We start from the raw sequence: 20,469 nt of genomic DNA on the forward strand, positions 1-20,469 counted from the left end.
TCATGCATCAACAACTCCCTTCTCGGTTATTTTAAACCTACATACATCTAACTCTAGCATAGATGATAACAGGATACTTATCATTCTTACATAAGTTTGGTCTGCGGAATTAATTGATTTTGATAAGAATAACCTTGTTCCTATATTCCGAGTCCATCCGTTGCCCAGAGCAGGCCGAACCTTCCTTCCAGAGGACATCATGAAATGTGTAGAGGAATCGGAATCAATTGGAAACACATCAATAACATTATTGACCACTAGGACGGCAACATTGTATTGAGATGCAATGGACTTCAAACCGTATCCAATTGCACGAAGCAATTGTGTTCGTGACTCTAGCCCTTGAGCCGTGTTCTCGAAATGGCTAGTACAAATACTTGCAATAGAGTCGATAACAACTAACCTGACATGCCTGCATGTGTTGTGCGACTGTTTAATAAACTTTACAACCCAGTCAAGTACGTCAGGTAACTCATACGGTGATTCAACCTGTTTGGTTGTTATATGATCACAGGGGTTGTCATTGGGATCAAGAGCGGTGTCTAAAATGAAGGGTATTAGAGAAGTTAACCTTCGAATTGGAAAAGGTCCAATTGCGTGTATATAAATGGTTGCACCATACATTCCACCCAATGACGGAGGTAACTGACATGCAATACTAAGGCAAAGTTGTGTTTTACCGGTCGCATTCTCCCCGCATAATTCAGTCACTTCACCAACACTTATTCCACCTTGCAAAATACTATCAATAGAATCACACCTGGTAGTAATTTTTTGATGATTTGCTGACATTCTATTACTTTAAGTTAATTTTAAACTAAACAACCGTAACTATATATACAAGTTGGATTGTGCTTCACTATGCTTGGATGTCAACAAGAAGATTAATGATATTACTCAATCCCATACAACCTACACAGAAACTTAAACTATTATTTCAACAATTTGAAAATTTCTAAGAAATGACCGAAAATAAAGACACCATTGTTTTCAACAAACAATATGAACAAAATAAATGTAAAAATATTCCAATGCAATAAATTTGATATAATTAATTTAATTAATAATTAAGTATATTACCATTCATCGTTGTATGCGTGTCAACGAAATTTAATTAAAATCGGTATTGTAATTAATTTAATCAGCACATGGAGCATTGCATCAAACTATTTGTATATTTTGGGCGCAAATGAGGCAATGGCTTCGGCCTCACGTCACAATGGTTACTGCCTTAACATAGAGCATTGCTTCCCCTTTGGTCTGAGGTTCGATACCTGCTAGCGGCTGATTTATGCATATTTCCCTAAAACACCCCCAACCCCCACATTTTTTTTGGATTTTTTCCCCACACTCTTTTGATGTCTAACTCAGTTCTACGCTTTGCGTTTATTTAAAGTTAAAAATCAGATTAGATTTATAAAGTACGAATACATAATCTTCAAATAACAATCTAAAAAAAAAAATTACATAAAGATAATACGGTACCCCCAAATCATTATAATATACAAAAAAACAACTACATGGTCACTCGACCTCCGAGTCTATTGTGCCATTCAAAGGTATCATAATCAAAAGTTTGAGATATATCTTCGGACAAATTTATTTGAGACGATTATGGAATGTCTTAAAAAACAGGTCCAACGGATGAGGAATGTAAACGTGCATCCTGAACGTTGTTCGCATGCTCCTGCCTAGCTCGGTAGCTAGGAATATGGCCATAAGTAGACCTTATGAGTTCCTACAATTCCCTCAACTTGAATAAATTATAAGTCATAATAAAAAATACACATTCAAAAAAAAAAAAATTATCCAACATTTTTACATTACCTCGTTCGCTGCAATCTCAGCGTGATTACATGCTTGGTTCTTCTTTGATTTGTCGTAGATTGAATACGGTCCTTTCTTAGACCGCCCAACATGCCTCTTATCAATGGGGGTTTTAATGGCACCATCCTCAGCAGGTTGAGATGCCCTCTTTAGGGAACGTTCATTACACTCCCTCGGTCGTAGCCTACGACGACCAAATACGTTACGTGCTTCGGGATCCCACCAACAAATACACTGATCACCTCCTTCACCAGTCTTTCTTATACCGACTGCATCCTCCATTTTCAGCCTAAGACTATCAGTGCCTTCTGTATATAACTTGTATGCAGCTTCATTGCGCATGGCTAATTCTTTCAAATAGTTATGCCTTTGGGAAAGCTCTTTAGCTTTGGCTAACATTGCGGTTTCTTCAGGACCATAGTATGAAACCCTAACACTCTCATACGACCTAACTTGCTTCATCCATCTATCTAGTATATATTTCTCCGGTATAAATTGGAAATCCTCCACATCCATTGCTTTGAGTATGTGCCTACATAAAATACCCCTAAATTCAAACAACTGACATGAGCAACTGAGTTCCCCCTTTACCTTATCTACTTTAACAACGTAACTTTTGAACCTTTTCCTCCAATGAGGGGAGGTCAGTTTCTCATCAGCTCTATACAATACAAGTGACCCTAATGCATTGGTTTTGGTTACGTTCGTGTGGGTTAAACCTTTCCGCTCATTCACAACCACAGCAAACATCTCATTGGTGTATACCTTATGCAACACATACTCAGCTAACACACTCTTGTCCACATCAAGTCTAGGAGGCTTATCTATACTATCAAGATTATCCTTCGACTCTTCCTCTGCCTTTATCTTCATACAGAACTCGTAGTTTTTAATAAACTGCGTTAATCCACAATCTAAGTTTACATGAATTTTGAATGTGCGATTCATACCTTCACTTCGTTGCGTAGAGGACATTCCAGCCCAAAATATACCTCTATTGTAAGCTGGTGCCCATTGCTGGCGTTTATCATACGCATCCAGCATCCAACCCTTACGTTGATTATATTTGTCCATCACAAGACACCAAGCCTCATCAAACTCATCGGGATCGAGCATGTCATGAACGGTGGTTCTAATCAGCGTGTCGATGCTTTTCCATTCATCGAGCTTGCCGAGATTGCGAGAGGCATTTTGTAGCATGTGCCACAAACAAAGCCTGTGAGGAGCTCCGGGGAAAACTATGCTTATCGCTCTACCTATTGCCTTGTCCTGATCGGTTATAACTCCCTCAGGAGGCTTTCCCATGCACTTAAGCCATTCCTCAAAGACCCAAACAAAACTCGGAGTGTCTTCGTGTGAGATTAAAGCGCCAGCAAAAACAATTGACCTCCCATGGTGGTTGACGCCAACAACGGGGCAAATGGCATACGATACCTGGTAAATTCAGTAATTAGTATTGTGTAAAGTACGATGGAAAAACCATATCAAGTAAATTATTATCGCATGCATGCACATATATTAACTTAATTAAAAATCATTATCAAATGGGAATAAAAACTAATTATCAATTATATCGCATTTATGACAAGCATACACACGGTAAACGTACCATAGAAAAAAACCTATGCATTTACACTATTATTTGGAGTGTCATAAAAAATAACATCACAATAATATCCATTACCACATGCACAATTACTTCAATTTCAATAACACTTCCCTAAATAACCCAAATAACTAACAACCACAGTAATGTAATTGAAAGAAATAAATAGTAAAATAACATACCTGTTGCTAGAAAAGGTGGTGTCGAAACTGATCACATCCCCGAAATATTTGCAACTTCCTCTACTACGCGCGTCGGACCAGAATGCGTTCTTTAAAATACCCTCTTCATCTCGTTCTATAGAACTATAGAAATCGCCATTCAGATCTCGTTGCGCTTTAAAATACTCTTCAAGTGCAACAGCATCCCCTTTCTCAAACATGGTTTTACGACGTTCAACAGCTATGGCGTTCCTCAAATCTTTTTTGTTGAACGTCATATTATCAAAACCACCCTTTTCAATCAATTGCGTGCCAAAGTTTCTACTAACGCTAACACCGACACGTTCATTTATCACTACCCTATCAACGGTAGCACTATCGATGCTTCTATAGTTAACCATCATCCTACTATTTTCGGGCAATAGGGGATGATTATGCGCCAAATCACAACTAATAACTACAAACTCTCCGTTTTTCTCTTTACCATAAAAAAAACGTTGCAACCAGTAACATTAGACCCGACACTAGATTTCACGCCACCTTTCTTACACTTTAATCTGATCATCTCCATCGTATGGGGCCTAGCCTCAAGCTCACCAATACCAACTTTACTAACACCCTTATCCTTGTACTCCTTCTTAATCTTACTACATATTACAAACAACTCAAAACCAGTCATGTACGCATAACGATTGCAAAATTCAAAAACCTCATGACCGGACTCAAAACACATTCCTGGATAAGGGGTGGTTGGCGTAGTTGAATTCACAATAGTTCCTTCTCCGATGACAGGTTCAACATTAAGGTCTATACTAACCATTGTACTCTGAAATAGCAAATGAAATTAACCAAGTAGTTTGTTAATACAAATTAAAATAAATCATACAATGCTTTTATACAAATAAACAGGTATGGCCATTTTTCAAATTTAATTCAAATAATATAATAGCATTATGTTTTTAATTACACATATACAGTAAATTAAATTATAAAGGTTAACATACATAAGTTATCCCCGAAAATAAATGATTAAACACACAAGGTACATAGGTTTCTCCGTCAACTTCAACCAACAACATTGGTTACTCCGCTTGATTAATTAATGGTTCATAGATTATACGACAATGATAAAATAGCAATACATTAATAAGGATTATATTCGGGATGAAAAATTTACTATGAAAATACATAAAACGAGGACAAAATTGTAGATAACAAAGTTAAAACATTACTTAATAATTTCTTTGTATTAAATGAGAAGTAGAAATGGAGTTCATGAATATTCACCTCTTACAACAAGCCTGGTAAGTGATAACCTTCTGTGGATAGTTAATGTTCACCTTCACTTTGGTTTGTTTTTTTTTGGGGGGGGGGGGGGAAATTTAGGCGGGGAAATTTTCACAGGATTTTTGGGCGCTAGAATATCCGCTGTGAAGAGCAAACTGGCGGAAAAAATGAAAACCTTCCCCTCCTAAAATATACCATTTCCCACCTAAAACCAAAATGTACAAGCTGACATGTCGTTCACTGATTGCATTTTATGTCCAGTCAGCTTAAAATCATTTTATGTGTATGGACTCCCTTACATAGTTACATCCAATAATGTCTCAAGTATCTGTTGTGCGTTATGGAAAGAATGAAAGCCTTAAAAGTGGCAAGTACAAAACACTGCAGTGTTCGCCCTTCCACGCGCACAGCGGCACAGGAATAATTTCAAGCTTGAAGCCTTATTCTTCTGAACTGAATTGAATGGAGCTAAGCTAAACTCAACTTAACTAAATGGAATTGAACTGAATTAAATGAATCTGAACTGAATAAATAATAAATTATAATAATAAATAATACTCGTAATAGTAATAATAGTAATAGTAATAGCAATAGTAATAGTAATTGCAACGTAATAATAATAGTAATAGTAATAATAATAACAATAATAATAATAATAATAATAATCCCTCTGTCCCTTAATACAAACCGGTGCGGAGTTTAAGACACTTGACTTGACTTATTAATTTAATTGGTGTTAGTTGATAGTGAGGTATTTTTTTTAATGCAGTTAGTGAGAAATGTGTAAGGGGTGGGGAGTGGGGAATCGAGGTATGAATTTTTAAATGATTTTTTGTAGGGAGTAAGAGTGTAGGTGAGTTAGTAGGTAAGTGTGAGAAATAATATAATATTGGTAAAAAAAATTCATTTATAGAAGCGGTGCAGGTATTAAGGGACGGCTCGGAAAGGAAAGAGGTGCGAGTATTAAAGGACAGAGGGAGTAATAAATAAGATAATGAACATTACAATATAATTAATACGGAGTATTAATATTAATATTTAACATTATAATAGTAAGCAAAAAAATAATAAAAAAATATATTGATAATATATTAGTCAAGAACACGTACAATGTCGTTCTTTTGTACTGAACTGAACTGGACTGAACTAAATTACTTGAAATGAACTGAACTAAACTGAATGAAACTGAACTAAACTGAACTGAACTGAAATAAAGTCCAAAATAACATGGCATAAGCTTTGCAAGAAAAGCCTCATTATAAGTAATTGAGATACGAGAGTATGGCTTAACTTGTTGCACTAAATTAGAGTTTTTATTATTATTATTATATTGTTTGTTTTTTTTCTTTTTTTTTTAGTACGTAAAAGAAAGTTCATATTGAGCTATCATCTATTTATATCAGATTAGTCAATTCAGTTACAAAAGGTCTTGCGCGCACAAGGTGTACAATAAATTTATTGTACACCAAGATAACTTTAACCCATTTTTTTATAACTTTAACTTAGTTTTGATTAACTTTTATATTAGTAACAAAAAGTTGATAGATAAACATTTTAAATAATTAAATAATTAATTTTATACATTATTAGTGATTTTGAAAAAATAAGTTTTACTAAAATGAAAAAATTTATCACTAAAAAATAAATAACTTTTACCTATATAAGCATAACTTTTAAGCATTTTGAGTTAACTTTTATTCCGATGTGCAATAATTATTGTACAACTCTTGTAAATAAGAATTTGTGATTCCGTTATGCATACAAATTAATATTTCCAAATAATAAGCTGATCAATCGAGATCGATCATGTGACCTCAAGTCACAAGTAAGGTCGCTACAAACTCCATCAACTTATATCCGTTAAAAAATTGTTTATTCGTGTTTAATGTTTGTTAAATATATACTGCATATGAAAGTTGTGGATCAATTAAATAAGTGTTTTGATCGTTCTTAAAGTTTCATTGCCCGGTATTGGTCGACACTTGATTATGGATATCCAGTCAAGAAGGATAATTGTCAAATATTGTGTAATCTCATATCCTTCTCATTAATAACACACGTATATATATAGTACAACTCATTACCTAAACCCTAGATTACATATTAGGTAACATACCATATGTAGGACTCATATTAGGTAACATACCATATTTAGGACTCTACAGAATATTCACAGAATAATATCTAATATCTTAACATCCCCCTCAAGGTGGAGCATGTAGATCTCGAATGCCCATCTTGTTCAAAAAAAACTCAAATTGCTTCTTCCCCAACGCTTTAGTGACGATATCTGCTAACTGAACCTTCGTCGACAGTCTCGACACATACGACGGGCTGATGACTGCCTTGTCTCACTCTCATCACTACACGTCGTCTCATCGACACCTGTCGTTGCTGAGACGACGTCTGATTCCACTCGACTGGGTGTATAATGTTGTTGTTCCTCCCTCACAGGCGACGACACCCCTTCGTCGACGCCACTAGTCAACGACACGTCCTCATTGTCACCTGTATGCGACAACACTCCCTCAGTATCACCCGTAGGTGACGACACTCCCTCAGTATCACCCGTAGGTGACGACACTCCCTCAGTATCACCCGTATCATATAACATAACTCTATCTCATATGATATTCTATCCTCTAGGATAACTACGTTATCCTTAACTCCCTCCCTCAATCGTAACGGCAGTTTCACGAACGTTGCGATTGGAATCACCATTCTTCGATTAAAAAAAATCGAGCAAGAACGCCATTCTTTTCGAACCTGTACTTTTTTTTTTTCTCTCTTGATGAGAACGCCTTTCTTTTCGAACTCACCAATTATCTCAATATGAATACTCGAATTGGACGCGATTCCAAGTACGAGTCTTTTCTCCAACACAAACCTCATCTTCTACCAATTTGCAGCGGAATTATTATATTAATTACGAATCCCGCCGGTGGGTTTATTTTTCTAACCCACCGGCAGGGGATAATTTTTTTTTTTTTTTTTGTAGACGGGTCGTAGGATCTCCCTAAGCTCTTGATACTATGTCAAATATTGTGTAATCTCGTATCATTCTCATTAATAACACACGTATATATATAGTACAACTCATTACCTAAACCCTAGATTACATATTAGGTAACATACCATATGTAGGACTCATATTAGATAACATACCATATTTAGGACTCTACAGAATATTCACAGAATAATATCTAATATCTTAACATATCTTAACAATAATGGATACTACGTATAAGATATGTTCGCAATAATTAATTGTGTCGTATATGAAAGTTTTGGTGTAGTCTGTAGTGTGTCATGCTCCATACTTTGTTTTTTACGGGTCATGCTCCATACTTTGTTTTTTACGGGTCATGCAGCATGCTCCATACTTCGCCGACAATTATTTGTGTTGTTACGATTTTTCACCCATATTTTATTTTATTTTATTTTATGGTGCTAAATTGCTAGTGCTATATTTGGTGCGACACTTTGCCGAGCGTTGAGGATAACGTGCAAAATCATATTTCCTCGGTTCATTTTTACTCGCAATATTTGTCATTTTTACGCATGTCAATGTATAACTTTGTTCATTAATATTTTTAATACTCTTTAAGCAAAAATTATAAAAAGTTAATATTAATTTTGACAATACACATTAAGACGAATCTAACAAGATCCCACGTGATTATGTTTTAGCTTACGTATAAATCACCAACAATGATCAAAGTATAAAATGTGAATAGTAAAGAAATCACAAACGTTGCGAATATTAAAAATCGGAGGAAGTATGAGATAGGTTATTTTATATTCTACTATTCTTATATGCACGTGATGCGTGCGGGATTATATACAAACTGAAAATTGTGTTCTTACAACTAATCATCACAAACAATAGGCAAAAAAAAGTGTTCACAAAGCTCGATCATCTAAAGATTTCTTTTTCTATAAAAGTATATAAATGAACCCCTCTGCAAGCCATTCGATGATTTTCAACATGAGGCGAGAAAATAGTACACTGTATGCCTTCACTCTACCAAAAAAAATTACAGACAGAAAAAAAGTTATGTTATAGAAAAATAACTTAATAAAAATTGACTGAAATATAAAAAATTTACTCACGACATCGGAAAAAAGCATTTATCAATGAGGTAACAGTTGTTCCTCGAGAATAAAGAGTAGACAATGACACTCCGTCCTCCTGTAAAATAAAATTAGAATAAAAGTAGAATTACATAAAATGACACAATATATGAATGTCTATATAACAAAAAGAAAAAAAAAAGTTATGCAGCTGAATACATTTAATTCAGCCGTAATAGAAAATTAATGCCTCTAAGGTAACAATTCGCACGTGACATTGTAAAGTAAGAATTTTAATAAAATTTATTAAAGTACTTAGGAACACGACTAATATTATCATAACGAAATATTTAGTGAAAATAAGAATGCAATAACATTTACAACAATGTTAGAAAATACTACCTCTATTTCGAGAATGTACTTACTTGAATCGGCAATGTCAATCGTAGGAGGAGAAACGGTGATGGAGTTTATGTAGATATTTGCGTGGTTTACTTTTTGTTGAAATATCTGACTCAAGAATTTTGATTTTGGTAATTGTAATAAGTAGTTATAGTTAATTTCTATTTTTATCTTTGACTTTTGCTTGTTGTTACATTTCTAGCGTGAATTTTGGTGGGTTTAATTTGCTGTGATTAAGCATTTAGTTGTAATTTTTTACCCCTTTTTAGTGTGATTGGGTATTTAATTATTTAATGTGATTGAGTATTTGAATTTTCCTTTTTTATTTATGATTTTTTACTAATTTAGTTTGACTATATATTAAGGAGAGAGATTGATTTGTAATTGTCATTAAGTATATATTATTTGTTAGAAACAGTTACACTTCATAATATGTGTTCTTGAGTAGGAATTAAATTTTTAGTTTGCTGTCAAATTTAACTTTTATGCGTTATACTTTGATAACTGATAATAGCACTAAATAGTTTGTTTATTACATGAATTCAATTTTGATAAAAACAAAATCATTTTTTTAATCTATTCCATATGGGACACCAAAGGGTATTAAAGTCTATTCATAAGGGGACACCAAAAGTGGGATTACCGAAATATCCCTCCCCTCTTGTCTCATATAATAGAGAATAGAGATACGTTATTCTTAACACAGAGTAATCTACGTCTCGTTATATAAATACTAAAGTGATACTACTTCTATTTTAAAATGATTTTTATATTTTTTTGTTTTTATCCGTTTCATATTGTTCTTTAAATTTTGCTTTATTTTATTTTTAAATATAAAAGTTTACTATTTTACCCTCTTACTCTACAACACTTATAACTTTTTATTCATTTTATCTTATTTTATTCATTTTTTTTCTTATATCCACCCATCTTTTTACCTATCTATCATACTTTATCGGTATTTTTATTATATCCACCCACTTTTTCATTCACTTTTCCTATTTTATCTTAATATATATAGTAACCGTAAAGATCATTTTGAAACGGATGTAGTAATTATTAATATATATATATATATATATATATATATATATAGTAACCGTAAAGATCATTTTATTATATCCACCCACTTTTTCGTTCACTACTCCGTACTTATTTTGGAATAGATGGTGATTTTTTTTTTTTGTGTTTCACGCTGCTAGTTTGTGGATTTAAAAGCTTACGTGTGTTTCTGTTTACAATAATATTATTGCGAGGCTTTATTTATTACGTATAACGTAAAAAGTTATTCTTGTTTTCTACAAAAGTTATCTTTATTCAAAATTAGTTAGTTCCATACAACGCACGGCTTCAATAATTATTTTTTTGAGCATTCAGTTTATTTATGAGTGAACCTTAATTAAAAATTATTAATTAAAAATGTCGTTTTTCACATAAACAATTAAAAAAGGAGTTGCATTCAGATGCAATAAAAAAATATAGAAAAATATGACCATTTCATAATTTACGTCACAATAAATATTTTAAAATAATTATTATTTTAAAGAAGAACTTATTAAAGGTTGTACAACTCAGCTTAAAAAAAAAATCAAATAAAAATATGTGAAGTTTAAGAGGGATAAAAATTATTCTTTAGGGCATGCTTGGATTGAGGGGAATGTATTAAATGGGTAATAAAAGTCAAACTAAGGTAATTGAAGGTGGTGATGAGGGGATGAAGTGGTGGCAAAGGGAACAAACTAGTGTTGGCAAGAAGAAAATAAAAGGGAAGGTGGAACAAATACCCTCATTATGGGGGGAATAGTTACCCACCATCCCACTAGGGTGATTATTACCCTCATTTGTGGGGTAATTACTTCCCCTCTTCCTCCTTTCTCCTCACAACACCACCACTACCACAACTTCTTATCACAATACCACCACACCACCCTTCTTGCAACCACCACAATTCTCCTTCATTGTCCTTTTATGATGGTGGTTTGACTTTTATTACCCTCATAATCAATTACACCCAATCCAAGCGTGCCCTTAATATATAGGTACGTAGAAGTTACCTACAAAATTCTAAAATTCATTCTAATAAAATCATAAAGATACCGGTTTTTTTTCCTGCACGTCTGCGGCAAAGTCTGAGCTTGATTTTCGTCGCTCAATCGCCTTTACAACCGGTTTAAAAGTTCATACATTATGGTTGTGTAAATGAAGGAGGTGGGGAGAGAAAAAGAGAGTCATCATTTAATAAATTATTGTTTGGGTTGTCGATTTTGTCAGCTGATTTTGTCTGAAATCATATCACACTCATCAGAATCACCTTTCCAATAATGCGTGATATCACAAATCAGAATCACCTTTCCAATAATGTGTTTCAAACATTCAACCTAACCTCGTACGTTTCCACCTAATGATTGATTAGGCCTGTTTTTTTCTGGTTGAATTTCAGGGAAATTTAGTTTATTTTAGTGACATTAAGTTCAGTTAAATTAACTCAATTTAGATTATTATTATTATTATTATTATTATTATTATTATTATTATTGCTAGATCTTAGCCCGTGTGATGTACGAATTTTATTAAGTTATTAAGTTAAAATAAAACTCATATATACACCAACTGCTATATTTTATATATTAGATTAGATTACGGTTTGATTTCAGATTGATTTTCATTTTAGATTTATTTTTTTAGAGTGTTTGATTTTGAATACAATTTTATTTTAGATTTATCTTTAATTATTAGAGTATTTGATTTTTGATATAGTGATATATACGTAGTATTAGTAATTAATTAATAAAAATATTCACGTGACACCTAGTTATTTATCTAGGTGGCACTTGACTTTTCAAATTGATAAATAGTTTCGAAATCTTATTTTTCATTGGCCAAAACCATTAGATTTCCTAAGTAGCGCTTTAATATTAGATTAGTGTTTGATTTTGAAAAAATAAGTATTTTAGATTAGTATTTGATTTTGTATTGAATTTTATTTTAGATTTATTTTTCAATTGTTAGAGTATTTGATTTTGGATGGAGTTGTATACGGAGTATATTATTAATTAATTAACTAAAATATCTATATGGCACATAATTAATTATCTACATAGTATTCGATTTTTTTAATTCAAAAATGAATTAGAAATCTTATTTTTCATTGGCCTAAACAATTAAATTGCCTACGTAGTGATCTAATAATTCAGCAAATATGTCTTCTTTATATATGTATATTAGATTAGTTAATTAAATATCTATGTGTCACCTAATTATTTATTTACGTGGCACTCGACCTTTTTTAATCCAAAAATAATTTAAAATCTTATGGGCCGAAACCATTAAATTTCCTACGTGGCGCTCTAATATTGGATTAGTGTTTGACTTTGGACAATTTTTTATTTTAGATTAGTGTTTGACGTTGGACAACTTTTTATTTAGATTAGTGTTTGATTTTGGATTAAATTTTATTTTAGATTTATTTTTAATTATTAGAATATTTGATTTTGGATGGATTTGTATATATTATTAATTAAGTAATTAATATATCTACTTGGCACCTAATTATTTATTTAGTGTTTTACTTTGGACAAATTTTTATTTTAGATTATTGTTTGATTTTGGATTAAATTGTATTTTAGATTTATTTTTAATTATTAGAGTATTTGATTTTGGATGGAACTGTATATATTATTAATTAATTAATTAAAATATCTATTTGGCACCTAATTATTTATCTTCGTGGCACTTGATTTTTTTAATTCAAAAATAAATTAGAAATCTTTTTTTCATTGGCCGAAACCCATAGTAATCCTAGGTGGGGCTCTAATATTTCAGCAAATATGCCTCATTTATATATAATTATATATATATAAATAATAATATAATAAATAATAATAATCTACCATATATATATATATATATATATATATATATATAATAGATTATTATTATTATTATTATTTATTATTATTATTATTATTATTTAATAATTTATTTACGGATTAATTATTACTAATTTAATAATTTATTAATTAATAAACTATTTTATTATAATTTGATTATTATCATAATTTTTGTTTATTATTTTTGTTTATTTTTTTATTTATTACGCCATCCGTTCTTAAATATTAGTCATGTTTTGACTTTTCAACTCGTTTCAACTCAATATTTAAACTAGGATTTTCTAAAGAACATAGCGTTTTAAAGAGGAGAGAGAGAGAGAATACGAGAGATGAGGAGGGTAAAATGAGGGGAGAGAGAGTGAAAACGAAAACAATAAAAGGGTAGGTGGGTGAATAGGGAAGGTGAAATCTCTATTAAATAAGGGAGGGTGGGGATTTTGAGGGTGGAAGTTGAATAGATTCTTAGGTAATTGAGGTAATTATGTGGAAAAATAAGGGTAATTTGGTTAAAAATCATGTCCAGAAATAAAAACAGGAAGATTAAATAGGAACGGTGTTTATTGAAAAAGAAGATTATTTAGGAACAGAGGGAGTAGTACTCAAAACATGGATTTTCCTCCAACTTTTGAATTATTTCCAACACATATTGGGTTTGATTTGAGGGTGCAGGGGAGTACACTGCATGAAGTGTTAGTTTTCCCAAATTGCTGGTTGTTCCACAAGGACTTGTATGCGATCGCTTGGAACAAAGATCATAGGAGCAAGCCCGACCCTAGGCAAGGGCATTGGCGGTCGCCCTGAGCCCAGGATGGAAGACCCAATATCTCTTGAGTCAAGCTAGTTTGATTACCATGCAAAGATGTAAACACTATACATATAACTAGTTAGCATAGTGGTTTGGTTTGTATGAGAGCATATTTTTGCAGGTCGTGGGCTTCGATTCCCAACGACATCAAGTTTTAATTTTGAATTTAGAAAAACAATTGAATTTTAATTTATTTTACTTCGAAAGGTATTACCGACTTGCTAAAACTTTTGGATGATCCGCTACTACATCATTGTCGTTTTAATTTTAAATTTCATTCTCCCTCCAATTATTTTAAAACTTTTCTTTCATCCAATTTTGAGATTTGGAGATGCCACATTATTATAAATTGTGTCTTATGTTAGCTTAATGATTAATGTTTGAAATATTAGAATATATCCATGTTTAACCAATTTAAATTTGGGTTTTCCCCCATTATAAATTCGGGTTTTCCTACATTGTTCTCTTGTAATTCATTGATTTTTATGTTGTACCGATACGTTTTAAATTTACACATTGTACCCTTATAGTTGCAAAAGTTGCAAAAATATTTTTTTGTTAGTTTTATAGAGTAACATTAAGTCTTGAGAAGTGAAAAGCTGATTTTCAATAAAAAAAAAAAAACACCATATACGAGCAATATTTTTTGTCCCTATACCTTTAAATGTATGGGCCTAGTTTATTTTTTCCCCCGGCCTTGCATTGGAGAGTCCACTTGACTATCGGCTCCAAGATTGTGATTCGTTTTATGGTGGATGAAATTTCACTTAACTTTCATAAAGATTCTGGATGGACGTTGGGTAATTTAACTAACATATACTCCCATATACTCCCTCCGTCTCAAAATTATCTTCCTGCTTTCCTAAACGAGCGCCCTAAAATTATCTTTCTGTTTCTAATTTTGGCTACTAAGCTCCCCACTTTCTCATGTACTATATTAATTAAAATTGAATTGAAAACTCCACCCATGTACTATATTCCACTTTTCCATGTACTATATTCTCTTTCACATGTACTTTATTCCACTTTTCCATACAACTCAATCATCATTTGTACTTTATTCCACTTTTTCATGCACTATATTCCACTTTTCTTAAAATCCGTATTTTTAATCAAACAGGAAGATAATTATGGGACAAAGGGAGTAATATGTACTATGTATAATCTGTGCTCAAACATATTTTGTCCATTACTAGGACCAAACTAAGTTACAAACATATGATCGAGTTACACCTTATAAGTTAGGTAGATATCATACTAATGAGGTCTTGTCCTTATATATATATTTTTTTTTTGTTTTTTGTTTTTTTTTTAATTTGTAATCTTTATTAGGTCCCATTGGGATATTAAGGAGTATTGAAGTGAATATGCCCACAAAACAACAAGGGGGCTTTAGTGCTTTATTTACATGCTGATTCTCTTACAAAAAACTATGTCCGTGCGCTATGAATTCGGTGCTACGACGGAGACCATGCTAGCTTTGCGGTTAAGATTAGTGGTTAAGACTGAGGTCTTGTCCTAATGGTTGAGACTAAGATTTTGCCTTAATGGTTAAGAATGAGGTCTTGTGTATAATATGTCTCACGTTTGAATGCCCACCCTCATTTGTAATTTATTTAGACTCGGTAGATACCATGTACAATCACACAAGATACAATTGACCGTACATAAAAACAAGTTCGCATGTAACTCTCCCTTAATGTTTTATCTACTGTAATTCTTATCAATGCCTTTTCTACCAGATATAATGTAACATAGCAATGGGACTAGACGCTAACATGAATATCCTAACTAATCTATACTAATATATTAAAAGGCGTTTTGGAAAACGTCTATGTGTCACGTACTACTCTTCCCTTTGCGCCACATCATTCACTCACCAAGTGATATGTCATGTCATGGATAACCAAAAATCAATACAACGAGGTTCGAACTCTAGACCTCATGTCTGAATGATAATTCTCATTACCATCTTAACCAACTACCAATTGTGGTTTATTTCTTCACATTAATTTATAAATAAATGTTAACATGAAGTCTAAACCAACTAAATTTTTATTTGATTTTTTATTTTCTATGGAATATTTTGAAAAAAAATAAAAACAAATAATTAGGACAACTATGAAGAAACATGATGTCATGAATCTCATAAGCATCAACTATAGAAATACCTTGCATGGCTGCTTATATCTAATTTGGTGTTATTAATTTGAAGCACTTATATCCACTAGAAAATAAATTATAAAATTGTAAGATGATCTAATTGAAAAATTACTTGACATGATAAATGACGTAGTGTGTCTGTGTAGTTGACAAACTTAATTGATATTTTTCACTTTAAGGATACATGTATTTCGTCAAATATTGAGGTCAAGAAAAATCTAAAATTTTAACTATTCAATGTAGCGATCGGGGCATCGCCCGGGCCACACACTAGTTTCAAATTATTTGCAGTTTTGTATACATGTCGTAACATATAAATCGTATCGATTCGCACTCGAAATTAAAATAAACATTTTTAAAAAATAGAGGGACTTTCCCACTATTTACATAATTCACTTTAATCCTATTTTATTTCTAGTATATGAAAAAAAAATGTTAGTATGTAATATTATTAATTTCATCTTAATATATATTTTTAAAATATTAATATTTTTATAAGTTTTTATAATATATAGTTAAAAATATTGGTGGTCAAAATTGTGTATTGACAAACGTGTCCAGTCAAAACGGTGCGAGTATTGAGAGACGAAGGGAGTATAACTGTATAAGAGAACACGCTTTTTTATATATAATATAGTAACGAAACAAACATGAACGGACCATTACTAATTATACTGGTACAACATTGCGTTACATGCTCTGTGAAAAGCAAATTTAGCGGTCTTGAGGAAGGAGTGGAAAAAATCCTTATTGAGACGTGCTTTTTTAGGACTTGGAGTTGGGGTGCTGACTTATCAAGAGTTGAGTGGGCACAATAGGCGGTGACTCGGCACAGCAACGAGTCGACTCATCTTAGAAATAGTGAGCCCAAAGGTTTCATCCATGTTCAGTTCACTCGGTTTCATCCCATCTGGCAGCTCCCACGTAAAGCAATGTAGTAAGTTCACCGCACATATCTCAAGTGTAAATAACGCAAGCCCCATACCGGGGCAAGACCTCCTACCCGACCCGAATGGTATGAACTCAAAATCTTTTCCCTTAATCTCGGGTGCACTCTCGTCAAGGAACCTTTCGGGTTTGAACCTATCCGGATCAGACCATGAGTTCGGGTCTCGGCCAATAGCCCATGTATTGACCAAAACCTGTGATTGTTTCGGAATGTAGTATTGACCTCCGATAATTGCATCATTTGAAGTTGCATGGAGTAGAAGGGGAATTGGTGGGTGCAATCGTAAGGTCTCTTTCATGCAACACTTGAAGAATGGGAGCTTATCAAGATCTGATTCTTCCACCCGTCGATTCAACCCGACAACACGGGTGAGCTCTTGTTGAACCCGGTCCATGTACTCGGGGTTGGATAGTAACTCTGTTATAGCCCATTCTATCGTCCATGCAACTGTCTCTGTCGCACCAAATGTTATATCCTGTATAATTATTGTAAATTGGCCCAAAATCAGACTTGTAAATTACTTGCACGCACATTATTGAACTCAAGGGCTTAAATTTTTCCAATACCTACCAATTCGCTTTTGACTTTTGAGGGACATTTGGGCAATTTTTTAGTGAACTAGAAACCCATACGGGTCGATTCGGGATGAGTTGACAGGTTAAACACTTTGAGGTGAAATGGTAAAGAGAAACCTTTTTTAAAGTGCATTTAATGGGAATCGAACCCCAACCTTTTGGTTGGAAGGTGTAATTCTTTCACTAGTCGATCTATCCCGGAATACTCGCACCATTTTGACCGGACATGATTGTCAATGCACAACTTTGACCACCCATATTTTTAACTACATATTATAAAACTTATAAAATACTCCATTCGTTTCAAATTAGTCGTTACACCTACATTTGCACAAAGGTGATAAGTGGTTGTTTGGTTATCAATTGTTAATGCATTGAAAAAATAGATGTGATAAGAGTTAGTGAGGTATTTTTTAATTGAAAGAGAGAGGGTGCGGGGACAAAAAAAATAGTGGGAAGAGAGAGAGACAATATGATAATTATGGGGTAATTCCTAATTTAGAAGTGTAACAACTAATCTGGGACGGACGAAAAAGGAAAGTGTAACAATTAATTTGGGACAAAGGGAGTATAATATTTTGAAAATATATATTAAGATGAAACAACAATATATTATAGGAAAATTTGGTAATATTAATCCAACCTTTGGCCGATTTTCTTTTATTTAGCCCACCTACGACATATTTTTTAATAATCCCACATTTACTACCCAACGACTTTTATTGAGCCCAACACGTCATAAACCTATTGTAGGCGATAATATGTCGCTACGTGGCAGTACTCTCTCTCGATATATTCAGTCATCATCATCAATTCATCACCGTCTCGATGACATTTTCACCGATTACCGGTCACTTAAGCCTAATAAAAGTCGCTGGGTAGTAAAGGTTGGATTATTAAAAAATATGTCGTAGGTGGGATTAATAAAAGAAAACAGGCCAAAGGTTGGGTTAATATTACCAAATTTATATAGTAACATTTGTTTTCATATACTATAAATAAAATATGGTCAAAATAAATTATGTGAATGGTGTAAAAATTCAAAATGGTACGAGTATTCCGTGACGGAGGGAGTAACATTTATTGCTATTGAGTTTTAATAATATTATAGATTGATATAGGTATATAATACATATAACGAAGTACAAGTACTTACCATGATGATAGCTTTGATGTTATTCCTTGTAAGTTTGATATCCTGAGAATCTTGTTGATGAACTTTATCATCCTCAGTGTAAAAGTTCAACAACTCATCCACTATATCAAAATCGTCTTCAACTTTATTTTCTTGTTTTACATGTCCATTCACAGCCTTCTTCTTTTTCAAATGATCATCAATAATGGGATCAATAAACCCGCCCAATGTGCTCCGAGCCTTAACAAGCCGGTCACTAAGCCCATTTGGGTCAGCCCACTTTAGAAGAGGTATGTAATCTGCAATATTTAACGCTCCAAAAAGCTGGGAAAGCTCCTGAAGGACGGCAAGGAACTTATCCTGGCCATCAGACATTTTGGTCCCTAAGGCAGCACGGTATATAACATTTTTTGTAAGATTAAATACATGCTCCCCTATATTAACGGGAGACCCAACCCGGCCCGATAAGACCTTAACAATGTGGTCTACCTCGTCGCGAACGGACTGCCACGTTTCAGTCCGTTTACGGCTAAATAGCCGCATGACGGACAGCTTACGCATCATGCGCCAAAACGGGCCGCAATGGGCGAAAACAAAATCAGCCCCACCATAGGTAAGGTAGTTAATGGCGATGGTTTCGGGGCGGTTGGAAAAAATGTTGTCTTGGACTTGAAGGACTTGTCGGGCCACCTCCGGGCTAGAGACCACCATCATGTGGACAAAACCCATCTTGAGGTGAAACAACCCGCCGTAACTTTGGGCAAGCTTAGCTAGCCCACGGTGGTTAAGTTGATCGGCCATCATTAAGTTACCGATAATCGGTAGGCCCCTTGGGCCCGGCGGGTACGGTTTCCGCCTTAATCTTGAAATGATGCCTAATATCAAGACTACTAACGTCGGTGCAAGCAACACCATGAGTGTTGAGTTCAACACAACACCTAGTTGTTCATGCATTGTTTATTTTTTAAATTAGCAATAATATAGATTGTGTTTTTGCAAATTGAAATGATATATATCAATGGGGGTTATATATATATATATATGTTAGGTAGGTGTGGCCATGGCGCCTAGTATGTTAGTATGTTCTTCAATTATTAAGGTGCTACACTTCTTCCACCCAAATAAACTATTTAATACTTTTTACTATTAAAACGTGTTATTCTTTAACAAAAATAAATTATTAAATATTGAGGTTTACATTGTGATTATGGTTACTATTGTAATTAGCGAAAGGTTGCGTTTGAAAACACATAATTAATATAAAATAGTAGAATTCAATTTCTGGAATTGAAATCATGGAGTTCAATTCCAAATTTTGTGTTTGAGAAAAATGAGAATTCAAATTCTAGTATGTTTTTTTGGATATAATTGGAATTTCAAATTCAGAATTTCAAACATGACATCCAATAAAACATAATAGGAACCAATCTAATACTTCTAAAATACTAAATGCTACACGTCAATACATAACAAATCTAATTTCTGATTATCTGGTAGGCTCTTGAGCATATCGAACTCATCATTTGTGCCATTAATGAACCGCTTGACCGCCCTTAAGATTTGGTGACGAGACAAACCTAGAACGCTAGACACTG

At 33.2% G+C, this 20,469-nt stretch overlaps 3 protein-coding genes across 3 annotated transcripts; all 3 read right to left on the reverse strand.

The window, feature by feature from the left end:
* Positions 1–792, reverse strand: LOC110794969 (DNA repair protein XRCC3 homolog). Its single transcript, XM_021999944.2, has one exon. It carries the CDS (start codon positions 790–792, stop codon positions 1–3), a length of 792 nt encoding a protein of 263 aa, XP_021855636.2.
* An 832-nt stretch (positions 793–1,624) lies between these two features.
* On the reverse strand, positions 1,625–3,995 carry LOC110794968 (protein FAR1-RELATED SEQUENCE 5-like). The gene is made up of 4 exons (XM_056838899.1): positions 3,651–3,995; positions 3,512–3,547; positions 1,828–3,261; positions 1,625–1,738 (listed from the first exon to the last, which is right to left on the reverse strand). Exons 1-4 carry the CDS (start codon positions 3,993–3,995, stop codon positions 1,625–1,627), a joined length of 1,929 nt encoding a protein of 642 aa, XP_056694877.1.
* A 12,801-nt stretch (positions 3,996–16,796) lies between these two features.
* LOC110794977 (cytochrome P450 84A1) lies at positions 16,797–19,945 on the reverse strand. The gene is made up of 2 exons (XM_021999952.2): positions 18,896–19,945; positions 16,797–17,639 (listed from the first exon to the last, which is right to left on the reverse strand). Exons 1-2 carry the CDS (start codon positions 19,826–19,828, stop codon positions 17,010–17,012), a joined length of 1,563 nt encoding a protein of 520 aa, XP_021855644.2. The 5' UTR covers positions 19,829–19,945; the 3' UTR covers positions 16,797–17,009.
* Positions 19,946–20,469: the final 524 nt, after the last annotated feature.

This window comes from Spinacia oleracea, chromosome 3, assembly GCF_020520425.1.
Source record: "Spinacia oleracea cultivar Varoflay chromosome 3, BTI_SOV_V1, whole genome shotgun sequence".
Taxonomy (NCBI): domain Eukaryota; kingdom Viridiplantae; phylum Streptophyta; class Magnoliopsida; order Caryophyllales; family Amaranthaceae; genus Spinacia; species Spinacia oleracea.

Coding starts and splice junctions, on each gene's coding strand:
- LOC110794968 (XM_056838899.1), bottom strand. CDS start 3,995: ATGGTTAACTATAGAAGCATCGATAGTGCTACCGTTGATAGGGTAGTG. Junction 3,548..3,650: donor GTTGCAAATATTTCGGGGAT/GTGATCAGTTTC, acceptor TGGGTTATTTAG/GGAAGTGTTATTGAAATTGA. Junction 1,739..1,827: donor CTGAGATTGCAGCGAACGAG/GTAATGTAAAAA, acceptor AGGGAATTGTAG/GAACTCATAAGGTCTACTTA.
- LOC110794969 (XM_021999944.2), bottom strand. CDS start 792: ATGTCAGCAAATCATCAAAAAATTACTACCAGGTGTGATTCTATTGAT.
- LOC110794977 (XM_021999952.2), bottom strand. CDS start 19,828: ATGCATGAACAACTAGGTGTTGTGTTGAACTCAACACTCATGGTGTTG. Junction 17,640..18,895: donor ACATCAAAGCTATCATCATG/GTAAGTACTTGT, acceptor ATAATTATACAG/GATATAACATTTGGTGCGAC.